General features: G+C 38.1%; 1 protein-coding gene across 1 annotated transcript in view; it reads left to right on the top strand.

Annotated features, from left to right (window-relative positions):
• The window catches only part of fancl (FA complementation group L), a 24463-nt gene continuing 1048 nt past the window's right edge, over positions 1-23415 (top strand). The window contains exons 1-13 of the mRNA XM_046873561.1: positions 1-379; positions 974-1032; positions 2787-2847; positions 3118-3174; positions 3313-3410; positions 7552-7648; positions 9823-9891; positions 20196-20346; positions 20431-20514; positions 21464-21509; positions 21623-21704; positions 22576-22692; positions 22817-22888. Coding sequence (XP_046729517.1) covers positions 293-379; positions 974-1032; positions 2787-2847; positions 3118-3174; positions 3313-3410; positions 7552-7648; positions 9823-9891; positions 20196-20346; positions 20431-20514; positions 21464-21509; positions 21623-21704; positions 22576-22692; positions 22817-22888 — 1080 coding nt within the window. The 5' untranslated portion in view covers positions 1-292. The remainder of the gene's footprint in view (positions 380-973; positions 1033-2786; positions 2848-3117; positions 3175-3312; positions 3411-7551; positions 7649-9822; positions 9892-20195; positions 20347-20430; positions 20515-21463; positions 21510-21622; positions 21705-22575; positions 22693-22816; positions 22889-23415) is intronic.

Here is a 23415-nt window from a genome sequence, read left to right on the forward strand (position 1 = left end):
TGATTCGACTCGGTTTTGCGGGAATCAGTGAGCTGCAGCAGCTTCTGCTCTCCTTCTACCCGAGTAATAAACTCTACAACTCACCGCATATCAGAACCGAGTGAGCTTTAGACGCGTCTGAGTCTCTGTTTTCATCTCGAAAGAGTATTAGGTGTGAAAAATAAACTATGGGAGTGGAAATGGCTGAAGTACTGTAGCTAGCCGGCTAATGTAGCAGTAGCGCGCTAGCTCTGTCAGACTGTCACTCAGTGACGCTTCATCAGTTCACTTCAGGTTTATTTTTTTTTAAACAATGGCTGAAAACTTGCTGAAGGAGTGTCCTTTATTAGTTGCTCTGGATAAAGAGAAAACTGTTTACGACGGTTTTATCTCAGTGCAGGTAAGTCGAGCTAAATATGAAATCACACATTTGTGTTTATATATAGATTTTAGTGTACTTATCGGCTTTTGTTCATTTTTCACTGCCATAGTCTTTATATGTATTTGCTGTACATATATAGCTGCAATTCTCTATTTGCACAATTGCTACTTTTTGCAATTTTGGTAGATGTTAAACTGCATTTAGTTGCTGTGTATCTACTATGGAATGACAGATCTATCTATCTATCTAATCTATCTAATCTATCATATATATCTTGTGATTTAGGTTAGAATGAAAGAAATGCAGAACCGGTGTAGTTCTGGATCAGTGAAACTTATAGTACAATGTGAAACAATTGCTTTTATTGTACAATAAAGTTCAATGCCTTATGCAGCTATTCATTGAGCTCTAATAAGACACATGCAACTGGTCCTTATTTTCCAAAGGTTTTTCCAATGCCATTTTTATTTTATTTCTTTTTTCACTTTTTGTCATCAGCTAATACATGCCAAGGTGGCCAAATGAACGGTCACCTGAGGCCTAGTTTGGGCATCTCTGGGATAAACCAGTAAGCTTGTGTGTGCAGGATTACAACACTGTGTGTTTTGACAGGACAGAGACTTCAGGTTAAGAATAACGCTGCCTCCAGACCATCAGCTGAAACAGGCAAAGTATAAACAAAATGGCTGTTTTCCTTTCATTTAGTCTTGCATAATGTATGTTTTATACACTATATGGACACAAGTATTGGGACACCTGATTTTTTCCAAAACTGTTCTAGCAAAGCTGAAGGTCAATTGTGCATGATGTCTGGATGCAGTAGCATGACATTTTCTCTTCACTTAAACTATGAGACCCAAACCTGTTCCAGCATGAGAATGCCCATGGGCACAAAGCAAAATCCATGGAGATATGCTTTGCATGTGTTGAAGTGGAAGATCTCTTGCTGTAGAGCTCTGACCTCAACCCTATTGAACATCTTTGGGATCCTCAGGTCTCCTCAATTTACCTGCATCTGTGCCTGGCTTTTCTAACACTCTTGTGTCTGAATGAGCACAAATGTCCACAAGCACAGTCCAAAATATAGGGGGTAAAATGGAGGGAATTATAAGAGCAAATTGGGACTAAATGTGGAATGCGATGCTCAAAATGCACATACCATACTTATGACCAGGTGTCTGCAAACTTTTGCCAATGTGTATAAATTCTGCTAAATTCCAAAGCACTTTTATGGGCATCAGTAAGACAGTGTAATATATAAAATAAATAAATAAGTGCAAACAATAAATGAAAGGTTTTGATATGAAAAATAAAGCCATTCATAACTCTTGTATTTTTTGTACTTTGTTACTTTTGGGAAAATTCTGACAAATTATCCAATGACTCATTTTGGTCTGTTAAATGCTATCAATATTTTACTAATCTGTCTTAAAGTATGTGGACACTTGACCATTACACCCATAAGTGGTTCTTCCTCAAACCTTTGCACACAGTTGAACATGATGGCATTGTTTGCTGCAGCATTGCAGTTGTATTGCACTGGAACAAAGAGGACCAATCATGTGTCCAGCCTACCAGTGCTGCTGTGCACAAAATAAGCTCCATGAAGACAGGGTCTGCCAGGGTTGGTGTCAAAGAATTTAAGTGGCCTGCACTGAACCCTTACCTAAACCTCACTGAACACCTTAGAGATTAACTGAAGCACTGAATGCAACTTCTCACCTGATATCAGTATCTGACCTCACTAATGCTTCTACGACTGAATCCCCACAGCCTTGCTGAAAAATCCTAAGGAAAAGCCTTCTGAGAAGTGTAAAGGTTATTATAACAGTAAAAGGGGACTCGGTCTGGAATAAGCTGTTTAAAAAGTGTGATGTTCAGGTGTCTAGAAACAATTGGCCATATATATATATATATATATATATATATATATATATATATATATATATATATATATATATATATATATATATATATATATATTGTATATGTTTTCCCCCTGAGGCTGATCATTTACACTATAGACACTTATTAACAGCTTAGCATTAATATTGTTCATCACTGTGTTGTGCTGTAAGAATGTAATTCTGTCTTTAGGCGCTGTCAGGGCTTCAGCAAGAAGTGTAAAAAAATATAATTGAATCTCCCACACTGAAGTGTCAAATGCCCCTCAGTGATGACCCTATGGCTCTCTGTCAACATCTGTGCCTGTGATGGTCATTGTTATTGGCTGTTGTGCAAATCACTCAAGTGTTTAAACATTGCATAGCTGGCTTCTTGTTTCAAAAGGAACTGCATCAATATACAAAATCAAATCAACTGTCAAGCATTTCATGGGTACTGTAAGCATTAGCATCAATCCATTCTTCAGTATGATTTTGTAGCTGGGCGTTAATGCTGCCCTGTGAAAATTGCTGTTTTATAGATTACACTGCTGCTGGGAACTGAAACGGCTGTTAAAAAACCACCAGCACATTCTAAAACAGGTCAGTATAATCACAATGCTTTGCACTGTTTTTAGATATCGATCATTATACTGGTCAATGGTTTAAATACTTTTACAATAATCAATAGTTGTTGTTTTTTTTTTTTTGTGTGTATCATCCAAGTGTGTATCATTATTTTTATGAAAACTTTCAATACATTAATTTATTAACACTGAGGACTATGTAAATATAGTCCTATATCATATACCTGGTTTGCAGTTGCTGTGTAATATAGTAATGATTAGATACAGATTTTTTTTGTTTGTACAGAGGCTACATCATTCTTCCAGCTTGGTCGGATTTATCTTGGAGCTAAGGACCGTACTGGTACGTTATACTTTGTCCTTGAATTTGTTTGTTGGTTTTTACATGTTTCATGTTTTTGCTACACGTTCATGCAGGTCATGCATGAATTGAATTTACCTTATTCTGAGCGTATTTTTGTTATATCACTCTTTTGATCAGGAAATAGCACTGAAGAGCCAAGCAGGCTGGCAGTCCATCCCACCACCTCAGTACTACTCGCAGCTCATCACAGAGATAGAGAGTTTAGGATGGGATAAGTACGACATTCTTACACTGTATTGTTTAGGACCCGCGTTACAGCTGGCTATTTTCATAAATCTTGGTAACAATTGAAATCTTGAGAGTCCTAAACTCAATTTCTCTCTGGGCCATTTTAGTGAGCCTTTGCAGGGGTTCATGTATCTATTCTCCTAGCATCTTTACTGTAGTAGTAAAAGAAAGTCATATTACACTGTTTGATGTATTTGAGCATTTGGAGTTTAATTGTTATAACAAAGGACAAATTACACTGAACTTGTTTCTCAGAGGGTCTTTTTTAGACCAGCATTTTACATAAAGCATTCATAAAATGCCTGTGCACCCAATAGTGTTTGCTTTATATCTCATTTTTAATCCTTAAAATTAGTTGAAACATGGTTTTTGCAATGGTTCACTGGTTCCCTGATTCTTTTAAGAACAGTCATTGATGTCATGCACTGTATGGTAAATGCAGTTGGTCTAACATCAACTCTCTGCATTCCTACAGACTTTGGACATGGCTTTATCTTTGGGCATTTGTTTCTTATTAAAAATGAACACACTGTCATTTGGAATGTTCAATGCAGATGCATAGTTGTGTCAGTGTCCAGAGTGAATATAAGGCCATATTGCTCCAATGTGAAAATGTTAAGTACGACTGGACTGTATGCTTTTATTGGCTCTAGTTGGCTTACAGATGTCTGACATCTGTGTTTTAACCACACTGCTTTACAATAGCAGTCAAGTGCAGACACAGTAATCTTGTAATATGCAAATTAGCTCATTATGTTTGACCACCAGCGTCTTGTGCTTTTTTTTTGTATTCAGTTCTAGGCAAAACATGATTTATGCATCAATAGTAACACAATTTTGTTTTTGGTTTTTTTGTTGTTTTTATTAGTTAAGGACAGTGTGTGTTTGGAGGAAATGTAGCAGGTAGTTTTGATTGTTAAACATGACTTGGAGAGAGAACTGGACTCGCACTTGTGGTTCATCTTTGAACTCTTAAAGTGTTTGGGATTTAAAATAGATTTTTTTAATATGATAAACCCTAATTGGAATAAAATACAAAAACACAAGGTGCATGGAGCTTCTTGTGAACATAAACTTGTGATATATCAACAAAAGTATTGGGACACCTTACCTTTTCCAGCCAAATGTGTTTTTTTTCCCCCCAAACTCTTACCAGAAAGTTGGAGGCACTCAATTATATACAATGTTTTTGCATTTGGTAGCATTAGATTTTCCCTTCACTTGAGCTAGTCAACACAAAGCCCTGTTCCAGCATGACCGTGAACCTGTGCACAAAGCCAGCTCTATTAAAACATAGTGAAGACAATCTTGAGTGGCCTGTTATAGAGCTGTGACCTCTTCGGGATGAATTGGAAAGCCGACTGCACCACAGGCCTCCTCACCCTACATCAATACCTGACCTTACTAACACCCTTGTGGCTGAATGAGCACAAATCTCCACAAGCGCACTCCAATGTTCAGAAAGCACATGTTCAGAAAGCACATATGAATCTTATGAGCAGGTGTCCAAAAAAGATTATCTATATAGTGTCTATGCTGCCCCTAATATTTCTTCATATTTAAGATATTTTTGTTTTTCATTTCAATAACTGGAATGTCCTGATTGGCATTTTCGAGAATTTACACTGATGACTTTAAAGATGTTGATCCACACGATGCAGCAGTGTACAGGTGTGTAATTCAACCTACATGGAAGCTATTCGTAGCAACTGGACCATGTCTTATGTTTTGATTATTTCTAATAATGGCCAGAGATATAATTATGATATTAGTACAGGCAAATTGGTCTATTTGGGGCCCCACTTTTAAGCTTAATGGGGAAATGTGGATGTTATAAGTGAGAGAGAGATGAGACAAGGAGCACATTTCCATTTTTCCCTGCTGAATTGTGGTCAAAAGTATTATACAGCAGCTCTATCTGTAAATGTACTGGAGATTAATTAAGATCCTTAATTTGTATTAGTGGTTATAGCCTGGAGTCTGACATGGTAGTGAACTCTGATTGGTTTAGGCATGGGGGGTATGCTGCAGAACCTGGTCATTTTAATGAGTTTTAGTTGCCTTGAAGAAGGCATATTTAGTGTTAATTGCTGCAAAGATGGGGGTCACTTTTTTACTTTGGACTTATTCTTGGCTTTAAAATGTTAGGATTTATTAAAAATAATAACTTATTAGATCTCTACTCAACCAGATTTAATAAAAGATGATGTAAGGTGTGTGGCTTTACCCAGAAACTGAGAAATACTTTACATTATTTTATTTGGTGGTGGTGAGGTCTTTAAACCAGGATCTTGGTGGGAGGTTGTCACTGCTTGCACATATGCATGGGACAGAATCTCAGTCTCTCACTATAGTCTTTTAACACCCCACCAGGATAACGACACCTGAAAATGTTTCCTATTGGCTGTCTTTCTGACCGTCTATATCAAGCTGGCACTTTGTATTTTAAAACACATGATCTCTGGTGGCATCTCCAAGAATAGAACCTCATTCAATATTTTTAGCACCTGACTCCAAAAGGAAAAAAAAAAAAACTCTGGCTCCGTAACAATATTACAGCTTATATTTTTATGTTATTTTTCTTTCAGCCAAATGTTTTATCCCGTTGTAGCTTTGTTCGCGGCCTGTTTGTATGCATACACACCAAATGTCCCCTCCGACGTTTATGAGTGCCGCTGATTTTGTAGTTGCAAATGTAATGTTCTCATCAATCCTCCCAGCAAGACATCAAGCTGTCAAGCTGTTTCAATCATCTGAAGTGAATGCCAGCAAGCCCTGATACTTCGCTCGGTGATCTCGGTGGAATGCAGAACAGCATACTGGCTTGGAAAAAGGTTTTCTGTTTGGTAGAAATGAACAAACCGTGTGCTTTGAGGCGTCAGGTAATGTAACCGAGTCTGATATTTATCCTATTGCTTGATGGAGTGTTAAGAAAGGAAGTAAGGGCGAGAAACATGACTATTCAGAAAATGAAGGAATCTTGATGACTCTATTACAAGAACGAGGATATTGATCAGCGCTATAGTTAGGGAAGAAGTTAGTGATTAATGTAGGTTTCCAGAGAATGCTGAAATAACTGCTGGGTCTTTGATGCGATGAGGAAGTTGATGATTTATGATGATTCAAATTGTGATTATCAAAGATGAGCTGTAATTCCTTTTATTCGAGAACCTTTTGCAGTCGACCTACATGTGATGACGATTTAAAGGAAAAACTAACCTGAGGTGCTTTAGGAAGGCAGAGGGCCACCATGAGCCACAGAACTGTTTAATATATGTCGTTTTAGATCCTTTAAAAATGTGCTGCAGGGTTAAACACCATTCTTCTGAAAGATTCCTTCATTTGGTGTCTTGATGATGAACACTGTTTAACATACCATTCCAAAATTGAGTTGGAATGTGGTGACTGTAAAGGCCATAAGGTATGATTTTCATCATTTTCTCACGCATTAATCATTCAGTGAGCCCTTGTGCCCTGTGGATGGGGGTGGAGTCAACAGGATAGAGACGTTTCATAATAGGATAAACCATGACAGCAAAACTCCCCGCAAAACAGAACAGAGCGCCAGTTTTTCCTTACTTTTGACCTGTCTGTTATTGTCCTATAAGTTAAGGACAGACCTGCATGAGTCCTGTTCATAGATAAGGTTCTATATATACACTACTGTTCAGAAGGCAACATATTACATAATAGACTACTTTTCATACAAAACATTTAATGCTGTCAGCTATTCAGTTATGCTGTCAAATATTCAGGCATACTGTCAAGTCTCTAGAAGGATTGTGGCAGAATTTTCAGCCTGCTGGGAAAAAACTTCACTAAACTGCACAAAATGTACTGATGCTTTTTCCTTTTTTTTTTTTATTTTATTTTATTTTTTATATGAATACACATACAAAGTTTCATCAACAGATGTTAATTGTTTAGGCTATTTCTGTTTACTCTGCATTATTTTTTAAGAAGTATAAAATGAAAGTGCATTGTTTTTGAAGCTAGTTTCATTTGAAAGCTTTTTTTTTTTTATAAGAGCACACTTTTGTACACAACTTTATTTAATTTACTAATTGTTTAATTAATTTTTTTTTGGTGATGATTATTCCTACTCACTCCCATATTGTCATGTTGCAGGCTGATCTTCATCGACACCGACTTCCGCACTCTTAAGCTGAAGGCAGATGACTCTTCTCATCGTCAGCATGTCATTATAGTCAAGCTGAAATCAAAAGTAAGGCTGCTGAGAAACCGAGAGCACGTGCATTTCTTCTTAGCTTGTGTTTCGAAATCTTGTTTTAATATATATTATATATGGACAAAAGTATTGGACACCTGGCTTTTCCAGCCATATGTGGTTCTTCCCCAAACTGTCACCAGAAGTTTGGAGGCACACAATTGTTTAGAATTTTGTATCTTCTTGGATCTGGAACTGAGACCCAAACCTGTTCCAGCATGACAATACCCCTGGACACAAGGTTTATATGCTTGCGGTGGAAGATCTTGAATGGTCTGCTATAGAGTGCTGTCCTCAACACTACTGAACACCAGTCCTCTTCAGTCTACATCAGAACCTTACTTTACTAATGCCTGTGTGAATGAGCACACAAGTTTTAATACATTAATGTGAAGTTCTGTGTAAGTCTTTTTGCAGAAATTTAGATAAGAACTAGCCCTCGCAGAGATGTGAGAAGGTGAGATGTGCAGAAGGAGAGATAAGGCCATAAACAATCTCTATAAAATGATTACAGGGGTCACAGCAGAAGCAGAAAATTGAGCTGTGCGAGAGGTACGGTAGCTACAAAATAGCATATCAGAGAGAGAAGTAGTGTATGGCCAGGGCAGCTCCGGATTTGGAGCGATGGTGGGTCAAAAATGCCAGCGGCAGGTCGCTGGCACTGCACTGGGTCCTGATGAGATTCAGCAGGGCGTGAGGAACGCTCCATGCCCACCTGCCTGCTGAGGGTTATAAATAGCAGCGATGCCCCTGTCTTGCATATGCTCACAGGGCTTGCAGGGGAAGGCGGCTCTCCAGGACCTCCAGCTATGCGGCTGACATGGATACAGTTTGATTACCTCGAGTTTAACTTTAATGGTGAGGGAGTTGAGAAGGCATTTTGATTCAAAATGGTTGGGTTACAGTTTGCCGTTCAAGTGTGTAAAGTAAATTTCATGTACGTGCAGGATTTCTTATTTATTCTGTGTGAAAATGAACATTTCAATGCCAAATACGTGATCTTTCAGAATTTCACTGGAATCTTTTGTGCGTTATAGAGGAGCTCTAGAAACTGCATTGGAACTGGGATCCTGTGTGACCCTCCAAAAAAAGGTTAAGGGAGTCTGCTGTTTTAATATTCATATGGGCAGGAGCAGGCAGGCACATATAACACTCAAGAGACAAAGACACCAGTTAATGTGCGAGTGTTAAAATGGCATTTTGCTTCACCTGGTGCTACATGAACACGTGGTACAGCATTTATTCATTTTCCTATTCTTTCCTTTATTTATAAATTAATTCATCTTAAGTAAATACTGCCAGGTCAGAGTTAGTCAGGCTTTGAGTTTGATTTGGTTAGTGTTAGTTCACAGAAAATCACATTTACAATCTGCCTTTACAACCAGACTTTTGCAATGATTAGCTTTTGACTTGTCACTTGAATTGAACAGGTTTAATACAGGTTTAAAACAAAATATCTACTTCGAAATTTCCAGCAATTGAAAACGGTTTAGCACTAATAAGTAGACAAATGTTATTTACATTTAAATAATCGATAGTGGAGACTGTTATTTAAATAGTGGAATGTATTTTAAAGTGGTCTCTACACGAATTTAAAGACTGTTTAAATTATCAAATGTTTTTTTTTATTTTAAGAAGTAGAGCAAAAATACATTCATTAGTAAATATTGTGATCAGGTTATTAATAATTAATAACTAAAATGAAGAATTGGATTGATCATGCTTTTTGTGGGTGGGTATAGGGTTTAAAAAAACACTTTCATGCACCTTTAATGTTAATTAAATTTTATAATATACACTATATAGACAAAGGTTTGTGGACACCGGACTATAGAATTTGTGCATTTTTAACATCTTCGTACACACACAGTCCTCATCTGCTGTTATAATAACTTTCGTTCTTCGGGGAAGATTTTAGAGTGAGGTTGCGGTGCTCATTGTGCTCATTCAGCCACAAAGTTGGGTACTGCTGTGAAAACAAAAAGACATTCTATACAGTTGTGTATTTTCAACTTTGTGGTAACATTTTTGGGAAGAACCGGATATGGCTGGAAAAGTCACCTTTCGTCCATAATGTGTGTATATATAACACATTGTATAACTTTAGTGACTGTCAGACTCATAAGTGCAGAGTGTTGGTGTAATGTTTTTATACTTTCTGGTTTTCTCAGTACCCAGTTGAAGCTCCAGAATGCTCCGCAGACCTGCCTGTCCCACTGGTCATCACGTGGACCCCACAGGTACAATGTTCTCGTCTAACACAGGTTCCTTAAAATGCATTTGATTTTATTTGATGTGAGACACTGGCACTGCTGTGTATCCACACCCTTTTTGAATTCTAAAGATTTTTTTAATTAGCCTCTTTTTACTAAACAATGCAAGCACAATAGTGCTAATTACTTCAAGGTTGGCAGTTGAAGACATGTTTGTGTTGATGATGAAAGGTGTTTTTGTACAGCAGTTTTTCTTTCTTTATATTTTTTTTGTTTGTTTTTTTTTTCTTGAAGTTTCCAGCTCTCAGAGGAATTAGGTTTGCCAGATGAACTAAGAGGACAGTGACGAGGGGGGGGTGAAAAACACTAATAAGACACAACTAAGTTCTGAAAATAGGAGTTTGCAACTTTGTACTTGAAACTAAAGAAAAATTAGATCGATCATATTTCATAGTCAGGCAGCATATGAGGTTATTCAGCTGTAGTTTAGTGTAAAGTAGTGTGGAAGGTGAGCGAGCTGGATTGCTGTGTTCCATGTGCAGCATGGCAGTAGTACACAGCTTTCTGATGGTGAAGGCCAGCTCAGCACCTTCTGCTTCTTGCTGTCCTGCTGAGATGCTGATGTCTTGATGTATCTTCTCTGTTCTGAGAAAAATCCAGCTTATCTAAATGAATAATTATAGCACATGTCATTGCAAGGCCATAATGCCTGCTTGTGTATGATCGATATACAGTCCTTATATAAAGGCTTTTGCTCCTCTGGGCTCTCAGTATGACGGCACATGCAGCAGTGCAGGTGCGGCTCTGCAGGAACAAAGCTCAGTCAGTCACCCAGCCAGCGTCCTGGGGACTCGTTCATCAAACTCATCAAGCATGAGTGCACACGAAATGTGCCATAATTGTGCATATGGTAATAAAGTCTGATATTAAAAGTGAAGCTTGTGATATTGCCTCAGATCTGAGGCCACGCATAAACCCTTTTACTTTTCTTTCTTCTAGAATAGATTCAAGTATACCAGTGGATATTTGGCACAAATATATAGCAAATATTATATATAAATTCAAGTTCAAAAACTTGTGTTTATTCCTCTGTGGTTTCCTTTGTGTTTACACCTGGCTGATTTAAAAGATGCACTGAGCTACAACTAATAAGGAAGGAAAATATTACCAGGCTGTGACACATAAATAAAAAAACTTAATTGGCCACTATTAAGAACATAGACATTGACAAGACTACATAATTACTATGTGGATTTGCTTCTATCCATAAAATGTAATCTTCAAACACTGTACTGCTGCTTTTAAAAACAATACCATTAGGATCGCAATGGCATGATACAAAATTTCTATTTTCCATCATCACATCATGAACTAATTCTTTTAACTGCATTATTTTATTTTACTCGATGAAGGATTTTGCATCTTTAGTTCTCCACATGCTTTTGCTGCTAACACAATCATCTTATTCAGGCGTCCATGTGCCACATGAATGGAGTCAGGACTTATTTTTCTCCTAGTATGTCCTTGTTATAGTTTACATCTATATACATTTCATCACAATGTTACGAAAATTACTAGGCCATGGCTTTTCTTTATTTAATTTGTTTGATAAACAACAGGAGGAATGAAAGCACGTGCTCTGTGCTTGTAGAACTTCAGATACAACAGCTTCTCAGCATCTCTCTCTCGTGTGAACAACATGCAGACATACGTAGGGCAATTTACAAAAGGTGTTCAAATTGTTGAAACTTAATATTTAATTTGATTTTTTTTATTAAACTAGGAAGGTGTTTTGTAACTTGAATAATGTCGATTTGGTGTAAATGCTATGTATACTATATGCACAAAAGTTTGTGGACTTCTGACCATAACATTGTGCTTTTTGAACATTCCAGTCCATATTTAGTCCCCATTTGCTGTTATAATAACCTCCACTCTTCTGGGAAGATGTTTTACTAGAGTTTACAGTGTGTTTGTGGAGATTTGTGCTCATGCATATAGAGGTGTTTGTAAAGTCAGGTATTGACGTAGGGTGAGGAGGTCTGGGGTGCAGTCAGCGTTCCAATTTATCCCAAAAGTGTTCAGTAAGGATGAGGTCAGAGCTCTGTAGCAGGCTTCTCAGACCCATGTCTGAGTGTTATCATCATGGAGCTGGCTTTGTGCACAAGGGGTTGCCATTCTGGAAAGGTTTGAGTCTCCTAGTTCAAGAGGAGGTAAAATCTAATGCTACCACCTCCAAAGACATCCTATATAATTGTGTGCCTCCAATTTTGTGACAGCAGTTTAGGGAAGAACCACATATGGTTGAAAGAGTCGGGTGCCCCAACTTTTTTCCATATAGTGTTTTTTACTAGTAGATGAATGCAAGTTAATTTGAAAAAGAAATGTTGTCGTCATCGTTATCATGAAGCAAAGATGATCACAGCACACAGTGTGTCAGTGGAGGAAAACACTTGAAGCCAAGCTGCTTGAAACCGTGCCCAAATTGTAGAACTAGTTCACTCAAAACGAGGAATATTACATCTTTTCTTTCTAAATTAAATGCTGTCCAATTGTAGCTCTTTAGAGGTGACATTTACATTTTATATATATATATATATATATATATATATATATATATATATATATATATATATATATATATATATATATATAATATACATATAATGATTGTGGTACAGTGATGTCTGTGGTGGCCATTAGACATTACGATGTGTTTTATTTACATATTTGGCATATTTGGCAACGGTCTGGTTAAATAATGAACTTATCTAACCCTGTTTAAGCCAGTTAAAGGAATGTTGTTTTATTTCCCTTGAATCTCTATCCAGTCATTGAAGAAGCCAGAAATCATGTTTATTGTAGAAAAAGGGAAAACATAAATGTCCATAAGCTTTACTCTCCTTTCAGATTTTTCCTTTAGTATAGCATCTACCTGCACGAGAAATCTCATTATGGGTTTAAGAAGCACCATCATGTGATTCCTGGCTTGTATTTATTTATTCACCTTTTACTTGTTCTCTTTCTAAGCACTTTTTTGAATATGCATTGTTGACCATTATGAAGAGAGACTTAATTAGAATAGTTAACAGTGTGGAGAACGGGCTCACCTTATGAAGCATGGATCTTTGTATGGACATTTCATTTGGACCGTATATTGATATAAAAGCATAACAGTAATCGCACAACTGGCATTAATTGGAAAGTAATTGCAGAGTTTTCGCACCTGTGCAATGTTAAATTGTGTGCACTCTGCTGGCACAGTGACCCATCATTTCTGGTTCATTTTTTTCTCTGTCAGGATGCTTTTCTTTTCTTAGGTGGCTCACTAACATTAATGCATTCCACCTTATGCTGTCTACTTCACCTGAGCCAATTCTGCAAGTTTTTTTTTTTTTTTTCTTTTAGACTGCACAAGCTCTGTTCTTTTCTCCTTCCTCACTCCATGCCTTTATTTGTTTTGTTTTTTTTATATGTATAAAAAATATATTATATAGTCCTTCTCTCATCGTGTGTACAGAGGTGGGCCGTTTGAATCCGTCATGCTCAACGCGAAGTCACTGAGCTATCAATTTGTTTTGTTGTGGCCAATTACAGGCTTTGGGTGTTTTCATGTTCTGTCCCTTCAATTTAACGTGTATAGAAATGTATGAGAGAATCAAGCACATAATCAGCGACCAAATTATGTAACCAAAGAAAGGATATGCATAAAATTACATGTGTAAATATGGCTGTACTTCTCCCTACAATCTGTTTAAATTGTCTATTTAGGCGGTCAGAGGTATTACAATGCAGCAAAATAAGACGACTGATGACCAGGGTGACACATTTACCTTTTTGTTCAGGTTTATATTTATATCAGTATGCTTTTGTTCTGGCTGGTTATATGGGTTTTGTTCTCAAGTAGCTGGAGAAATGTATGCCTTAAATATCATCACTGCCACAAGTCCAGATGTTACATGCTTGGCTGTAACGAAAATATATTAGGGCACATTTTTTTGTCATTTGTTAATGTTTTCATCTAGTTATCTTTCATGAACCACTATATCATTTCGTTAACCCGCACTTTTAGTTATTTATGAAAAATATGCATTTTTAATTTCAAGTTCTAAAATATGCATTCTTAAACATGCACACGTGCTTATTATATCACACCTATGTGAAGGTCATGTGACATTGACGTATTCAGTTTCATTTTATTATTAAAATTTGAAAACATAAACAACATGCCAGGAATATAAAAAAGCTACTCTTGTTAACGCAATGTCACTGTGGCTACTCAGTCCGTACCGGATATATGATTTGTAGTACGTTGTAAAACTGTATATCTTTGCTTTGCACATGCATTAAATCGCTGCCAGTCTTGTGCTATGGATTCTTTTGCGTTTTACTTCCAGCTTCAAGAATTTCTCTTAAAAGGAAAAAATCCTGACAATTTCTCATATCGAGGGAATGAATGAATGAAGGATGGAAGGAATTACGACATTTGTTAGAGTATGCTGAAATAAGAAGAGCATATCTTTTAGAAAATTCAATATTATATGTAAAACACACACACTTACAGCATATACACATCTGTATTACTCAAACGCGGCCTAAGAAATGTAAACTATTTAATGTAATTTTTGCATTTTTTAATTTTATTTAACCACATTTAATTTGTGCCAATTTGATAGAATACTTAATTAATCAATATAATAAGTGTATTGTATTCATTTGATTTATTCAATTTTTATTGTGAAATATATTTTATAAAAACATTATTGTATATATTATTTAACCAAGCACGCATTTTATTCAAAATTGTTTAAAAAAATGTAAATGATAATAATTATAATTAAAAAAACGTTAATAAAAACCAAGCAATTTTATGTTTTAGACTTAAAAACCGAAGTACATAACAAACCGTAAATTTTGTGTACCGTTACACCACGTATACAATGTATAAGCAAAAGCACTTGATAGTATTGGCAGCTTCAGTTTCACGAACATTGCATAAATAATATCAGGACCTTTTTTTTTTCTTTTTTTTTTTTTTTTTCCTCTTTCTCTTTGAGCTGTTCTCATTTTCTCCCCAGCTTCAGATTTTTGGCCTCTAGTATGCCCTGGCACTTTGTGTTCCATTTTATGGTTTGGGACTCATCATTTATCCCAAAAGAGCATTTAGAAAAATCTTATGTTTCTTAATGCTTATGGGCAACTTTTTTGGACTCCAATTTCTGTGCTTCATTTTTCAGAAGAGTAGTTTTGCATGAGGTGGATAGCAGGAACGGTGAACACTGTGGTGCAGTTTTGCTTGTTGTTCTTTCTATCTCTCCTCTTGATGCTTTCAGGTCATCCTGCAATTCTTTTTAAGCGACTCCATTTTTTTAATCAGTGTATTTTTGAAACAAATCTTTGATAATGCTAGTAAATACATACATCTTCTTGGTATCTTCAAGTACAAAATCAAAAGGCATTATGTATGTAAATTTGAAGTGGATATATGCCCTGGAGTAGCATTTTAATTAAATAACAGTTTGAGCTGAATAGGAACAGTTAGCAAAGTGGCCTCCCCATTTAGGGACCGTGATGTACATTAGTGCAATTTGTACTAGAATTTGAACAGTTACATGTGTAGCAAGAATACAGCAGGCTTGCAGTACATCGACCTCTCATTGCAAAGAATAATGCACATTTGAGAGTTGCAAATACTATAAACACTAGTCTAGCGAGATGTGGGGAAAAAAGTGATCTGGTCAGATGAGTCATCCTCCATATTCTTGACAAGTGAGCGAGTGCATTAGTGGCATACACTGAGAGAACAGTACTGTTTATTTGGGAACATTGTGTACTATTTCTGAAACCTTTTTTTCTTGTAATTCAAAGTGTAACCTATTATATACCAGGGGTGTTTTTTGCAGAGAGGATCTGTTGTCCAGACTAAAGCGCTCTGCGGGTTGAGATTAAAGACTGTGCACTGGAATTATGATTCTTCGAGCAGATCGCCACGCTCAACCTGCGTTTACTCACACTGACAGCACAGAGTGAAGCACGGCCAAACACCATCAGCTATCAATCAGCCACTATGATTTATGAGCTGCCGTCCTTAAACTGTAACTTCTGCCTCACAGCTGAGCAAGCTCCACAGAACGAGAGCCCCCAGTGTGTTTGTGTATGTTAGAACGCAGAAAACTGTAATGTAGAACCTTAAATGAGCTGTCTGTGGTGTTCAGTGATCAAAAGCTATTGCTCAGTTTCACTTGTTTGCTAATGCAGGCGATATGTTCTTCCTTTCTCAGGCAGTATTTTTATTAGTGGGTTTCTCATTTTGTCCTCTCCTCAGTGGGTTGCTGATGGAAAGCCAGGGTGACTTCAGAGACGTGTTTTTTTTTCTCTCTCTTTTTTTTATCTAAATTTGATAGCTTTTCTTGGCTAAGGTGTTTTTTAAAAGCTCTTACTCAAACCTAGACTCTGGATTGCATTTATGCTCGAAATGTCAGTAATGTAGATGTATTAGCAAAAGACAAATGCATGGCTCGTGTTTATAATTCCTCTTAAGAGCAGCTTGCTGAAGAGAACTTTGTAGCATTTATCATGTTTGATGGCTGCAAGCGAATGCCTTGAGAGGATGGAATTAACTGCTCTTATTGTAATCTACAAGTGTTACAAAGTGCTAGTGGAAAAATAAACATTCTAACTACCTGAAAAAGTCACAGTAGCAAGGTGGATGAACATTGTACAGTGTAGTTTGCAACAGTATAAGGCCAGAGGTGTGTGGACATCATTACACCCATATTCCCTAAACTGTTGCCGCAAAGTGGGAAGCACAATTGTATAAGATACCTTTGTATGTTGTAGCATTACAATTTACCTTCATTGCAACTAAGAGGCCCAAACATGTTCCAGTGCAATAATAAGGTCCATAAAGCCTCGGTTTAAAACATTGTGGAAGACATTGAGTGGTCTGCACAGAGCCCTGCCCTCAACCCTATTTAACAGCTTTGGGATGAACTGAAAGGCCAACTGCAATCACCAGTGCCTGATACCTCTAATGTTCCTATGGCTGAATGAGTACAACTTCCCACATCCATGCTCTAGAGCAGCGGTCCCCAACCTTTTTTGCACCAGGTACCGGTTTAATGTCAGACAATATTTTCACGGACCGGCCTTTACTGTGTGGCGGATAAATGCAACAAAATAAAATGAAACCCCCGGCATAAAAAACTGGTATTTTCTTAACATAATTATAAATGTGAATCGACTGTGTTGTTTTTTGTTTATTTTGCTAGCTTGGGGATTTCAGTTTAGCAGTAATGTATTATGTGTTAGCGCCAGGAGCAGCCCCTTTTAAAAAGTAGCGGATGGAGGTAAGACATGTGACCGAGGCAAGCGTTATGACGCATCAAGAGTGAGTCATGGACAGATGTGGTGGAGAGAATCCTATTATTTTGCAAAATAAAACATTGTTCAGAATCAGATAATAAATAAAAAGGAAATAATGTAAGTTACAGTATGTATTCTTTCTGTGCTGCCCGGTAACAATTGACCCACAGACAGGTGCCGGTCCGTGGCCCGGGGGTTGGGGACCACTGCTCTAGTGGACAGCCTTTCAAGAAGAATGGAGGTAATTTATTGTAAATAGGCCACTTATGCACTTCTGGTTAGATGCTAACTGTATTCTCATTGTGCAAGGTACATGTACAGAGCCAATGAAAAGAAAGTTGAATCTAATCTAATGTTATCATAATGGCAAAGCAGGACTATACTACTGACTTTCATTCCCCTTCTCTCCAGCGCATACCTCAACCTGCTCCCTACTCTCACCATAAATCACAATATCATCCGCAAACATCATAGTCCACGGAGACTCCTGTCTTACCTCCTCCATCAACTGGTCCATCACCACTGCAAACAGGATCCTTGATGCAGTCCAACCGCCCCCTTGAACCAGTCTGTCGTTCCTACTGCACACTTTACTGCTGTCACACTTTCCTCATACATGTCCTGCACCACCCTCACATACTTCTCTGACACACCAGACTTCATCATACAATACCACATCTCCTCTCTGTGCACTTTCTCATACAGCTCCTCATATGCCTTTTCCTTGGCTTTTTCCACATCCCTTTTCACCTGCTGCCGCATCTCCTTGCACTCCTGCCTACTTTTCTCATCTCTCTGTCGATCCCACTTCTGTTTCGCCAACCTCTTTCTCCTTATGCTTTCTTGCACTTCCTCATTCCACCACCACATCTGTCTTCCTTTCTCTTTCCAGATGTCACACCAAGTACCTTCATAGCTGTCTCCCTTATCACTTTTGCAGTATGTAGTCCACCTGTGTGCACCTTCTTCCGCTACTTTACGTCATCTTATGCTCCTTCTTCTTCTTAAAATATGCATTCGCCACTGCCATTTTCATCCTTTTGGCAAAATCTACCACCATCTGCCCTCCCACATTCCTCTCCTTAAAACCATACCTACCCATCACCCCCTCATCATCTCTGTTCCCTTCACCAACATCCACTTTGAAATCTGCCTGAATCACCATTCATTCATTCCTAGGTACACCTTCTACCACTTCATCTAACTCGCTCCAGAATTTTTCCTTCTCCTCCATCTCACAGCCCACTTGTGGAGCATAGGCACTGATGACATTTATCATCACCCCTTCAACTTCCAGCTTCACGTTCATCATTCTATCAGAAACTCTCTTCACCTCCACTACACACTCTTACTGTACTCTTCCTTCAGGATCATTCCCACACAATTTCTCTTTCCATCCACACCATAATAGAACAGTTTAAAGCCACTTCCAATGTTCCCGGCCTCACTCCCTTTCCACTTGGTCTTCTGAACATACAACATATCTACCTTCCTCCTCTCCATCATATCAGCTACCTCTCTTTCTTTACCTGTCATAGTAACAACATTTAATGTACCAACCCAAAACTCCACTTTCCTACACTCCTCTTTTCCCTCTGTAGATGTCTTTCTCCTCTCTTTCTCCTCCTTCTGCCAACAGTAGCCCAATTTCCACCAGTACTTTGTTGGCTAACGATACCTGTTGTGGTCTTTGGTAACCCGGGCCTCGACTGATTTCAGTATGAAATTCAGGTTTGTGATTCACATATTTGATTTGCCACGTTTTACGCTGAATGCCCTCTCCATTTATCCGGGCTTGGGACCAGCACTAAGAGTGCACTGGCTTGTGCAACCCTAATGGCTGGGTTCTAGGGATAGTATAGTCTGATGTAAATATATTTAGTAGCTAGCAAACTAATTTTAAAAAATATTTGCTTAGCAGGAATTCAAAACTTTGTCACACATATATGCTCTAAAATTCAGAGCACAATAAAAAGTAAAAAAAAAAAAAAACAATGAAATGTTATCCAGTTAGCCAACTTACAAAGCATGGCATTAATGGTACAGTAATCAAAAATGATTTGTAGCATCTAGAGACACTTGCAACTTAATACTGCAGAGGTGTACTGTAGCTGTCAAGCTAATATTGCAATATTTGTCCTCATTTCAGTTTGGTCTCGCTCTCATTTCTGTTTTAGCTTTTTCTTTAAAATAGAAGCTCCAGGCTGCATGTTTGTTCTCCCTAGAGTGTAATAGGGATTGGTGTATGGTTGGTATTACATTTAGGGTTGTCATCCATGTTTAACCTGCTTTTGTAAAGTCTCCAAATCGGCAATTCCCATCTTTCATGTATAAAAAAAGGGATGAAAAATTCTCAAATTGGAATTTAATACCCCACATATAGCAAGCATTAATTGTATCTATCCAGCGAACAAACTGAAGGCAAACAAAGAATCATTTGATAACCTACAACTACAGACAGATGGACAGACTGATCCTCCACCTCCACTCTCTCCCACTCTGTTGGCATCCGTGTAAGGGAAAAGTCTTTCCTTGTTCTGTTATGTAAGATTTGTACTTCCTTTGTGCTGCTTCTTGGGTGATCTGCAGAAACAATATCTAAAACATGATTGTGTCTGCTTATTCATTTATCCTAAACGATGCAGAGTTTTTGGGCCGAGTGGATTTTGTGACCGGGAACGCTATTCCAACACAATTATGAGTTTCTGATTTCATGTATGACACTGCGAGGCTTTAACAACTTTAACTCTCCACTTGTATGTACCCAATAAAATGTGGTTTGAACTGTAGCTGTGTCATGTACAGCCAGGAGTGTCTCATTCTGATCCAATTTTCAATGCTGGATGTGTGGCTGTGTTTGCGATTGCGGCTATAATGCATGCAAGCATGATTGTCAATTTAACATATGGAGCAGTGTATTTGATTACATAATAAACGTAAATATTCCATCCTCTCTTACCCTACAGAGCAATTTAGCCCACATGCATAGCCAGTTCCTGCTGATTGTGGAGGCTTTGGCTGAATTCTGGGCAGTGATGGATGAGATTGATGAGCACACCTGGGTGCTGGAACCTGAAAAACCAAGCCGAGCAGACACGATGAGAAGGATCGCTATTGGTAAACTCCTTCCGTCCTCATTGTCTGCGGTTTAATAAACCAATACTATATTATAACAACTGACCTTGGCCTTCTTGTTCCTAGGAAACAACGTCTCCATAAAGGTTGAGATCGACCCCAGGCACCCGAAGATGTTGCCAGAATGCTGCCTGCTTGGAGCTGAGCACGGTGAATATTTTTAATATCAGATCTCCACAACGTACATTCGGTTATACTGTTAGAACAACCCGTGTGTTTTTGAATGGCGTTTCACATATGAAAAGTCCACATGCATCCGTTTCATTTATCACCTTGTTTTTTTTTTTTTTCCCCTCTCTCCGTAAGTGTATATCCCATGAAGGCTTTATTACATTTAACACAGGATTGCTACAACAGGATTGGCTGTCAAGCTACAATACGTACCGTCCTTTTAGATTTAGAGAGAGATTTTGCTAGAATGGAGGTCAGTTTGCACTATTTAAGCCTCTGCGATTGTTTCTTTAAATCCAAGGTCATGCTTGGCTGACAGTGGCGCACGGAACATATTGTCGGTTGCCTAGCAATGTTATTCATTGATATTAAATCCACACTTCGATAGTCAAGACAGTGGCAGACGCGGACCCTCCAAGCGAGGGGTCAGACAGAAATATTGCTTTTTGCATTTACAAATGACAAACAGAGCGAGCGACTCGCATTCCTCCCAGATTGATCTCTCGTGGTGGAGCAGCCATGATGAGCACGTTTTATGTGAATTATTTGAATATTTCCCTCCCTGTCAGAATGTTTGTCACAGTAGGAAGTGGCCCGGCTCTAGCGTGGCATTTCTAAGAGAGAGAGAGGAGAGATTAGTGGTAAGAAATGGCACGGGTGTGCATTGTCTGTCAGCGTGCTACAATCAGGTTGACGGGCATTGAATGAAAGATGAGGTGCAGTTAATTGAAAGTGCTGTGATGTACTGGAAAGTGAGCCATTTCATATAGAACATTCCCTCAGGCTTATTTTGCAACTTTTATTTGAGCTGGATTAATTTTTTTTTATATACATTATTTCAAGTGTATTTATTTACGATATACAAATATTTAGTATTAATTTCAAATATTGTAGCTGTACAGTGCAAGTCATTGTTGTTGTTTTGCAGCGGTAACCCCCCTGAGAGGCAAGCTGAACGCTAACATGCATTTATGGTAAGGAGACGGTAATTAATTGCTTCTTTGTACTGATCTCCACAGACATTACACTAGCACACAATTGTGTTTGTCGTGTTTTATGAGTGTATATAGGTCTCCCATTCTCTCAGGAACCCCGACTGCAGCGTCCTGCAGAACATGAAGGATGTTATGGAGATAGAATTCCCATCACCTGCCACCCACGAAAAATCTGTACGTTGCATTTTCATGTCACACCACCACTTATAATTAGTCGCACATCTCGGTAGCATTTGTTTTTTTTTTTTTGTAGAGGTGGATACAGAATTCCTTTAATTGGGTTGTTTACAGATAAGATCATTACAATAACAAAGGTGGCAGAATCCTCAGCACTATCAAGAGCTGTTTAATCATAGATTCACAAATTATCTTTCCCCCCACCTCGGTGTGTGTGACTGCTGGTGGGTTGAAAGGGCACTGTGTTTATTCACAGTCTGCACCACTGATTAATGCTTGGCCATCATTAACATTCGAAAGAGTGAAAAGTTTACTTGACCAGATGTTTAAATTTTACCTGCCATCCTTTTAATGGATTGCTTGGGGGGGGGGGCTCTAATTATCGGAAAAGCAATATGCAAACACATAGAGTAGAGTGGAGAGGGGTAGAGGAGAACAGAAAAATGTGGGACTAAGAGGAAGATGTATGAAGGCTCTCCAGACTCAGTTTGGCATCTTGCAAAAGAGGAGGATTCTGTGAAGTGGAGGTCAAGTATACACAGTGTTGATAAGCCCACCTGAGTCTTCTCACCCTAGTGGAAACAAATATGAACCTTCATGCATCACAGCCTCTTAGCCAGCAGGGAGAGCGGGATGAGGGGGAAGGGGGATAAGTAGATGCAGATTTGAGATGGAAGGTGGCTGCTTTTTTTTTTTTTTTTTTTTTTTTAATGCAGATTTGAGATGGAAGGTGTCTGTTTTTTTTTTTTTTATTTATATTTATATTTGTACAGAAAATTTCTGAACTAGAAATAGAATCAATGCTGTTCAATATTGAAACCATGGCTTTAAATGCTCCCTAAACAATACGATTGCGTTTTTATATCAGAGTTTTAGCGCAGAGTGCGGCATCTGCTACTCATATCGGCTGGACTCTGCCATTCCTGATCAGGTGTGCAACGATCCACGCTGCGGCCAGCCTTTTCATCAGGCCTGTCTCTATGAGGTGAGCACGCCAAGCTTTATCCTTTTAAGCTATCAATACTCATCACATACCATTACTAATTAACACGAATGATTAGTACGTGGTTAATCTTACAATATCTACTGAATTCACATTGTCACCTCAGTGGCTGAGAGGTTTGCCCACCAGTCGCCAGAGCTTCAACATTGTGTTCGGAGAATGTCCTTACTGCAGCAAGGTATTGGTGCTTTATTATTTCATCTGTCTATTAATCACAACACTATTTTAAATAAAGTAATATAAAGCTAATGTAGAAAGGTATAATAAAGTATGGAATTTTATTTGAGTGATTTCCAGGTCTGGATTTGTATAGAAAAATATTTGTTTCCATTTTTCCCTATTTGTTTTTTTAAAATACAATATGCATAAATGTTTTTTATAAAGGCTACGTCTCCACTAATCCAGAAACAGCGTTTTCGTCTAAAAACACTCCGCGTCCATACTTTCGCTTTCAGTCATTTCCCAAAAGTCGCTCATCCACACTAAAACGTCTAAAAAAAGAAACCGCTCACGTCCCTTTACCACGACCAAGCAAACCGTGAGAGACTTTAACGTGTCATTTCCGCCTGCTGTTTATTTACTTTCCGGAATCTTTGAATTTGAAATGTCACGGCAATGGCTAAAAACGCGTCGACGTTTTCTAAAGCCTCCGTTTTCACATTTCACACTGCGACAGGAAAACGCCATTTTTAAATGTATCCACTT

The sequence above is a fragment of the Silurus meridionalis genome, chromosome 2 (genome assembly GCF_014805685.1).
Source record: "Silurus meridionalis isolate SWU-2019-XX chromosome 2, ASM1480568v1, whole genome shotgun sequence".
Lineage (NCBI taxonomy): Eukaryota > Metazoa > Chordata > Actinopteri > Siluriformes > Siluridae > Silurus > Silurus meridionalis.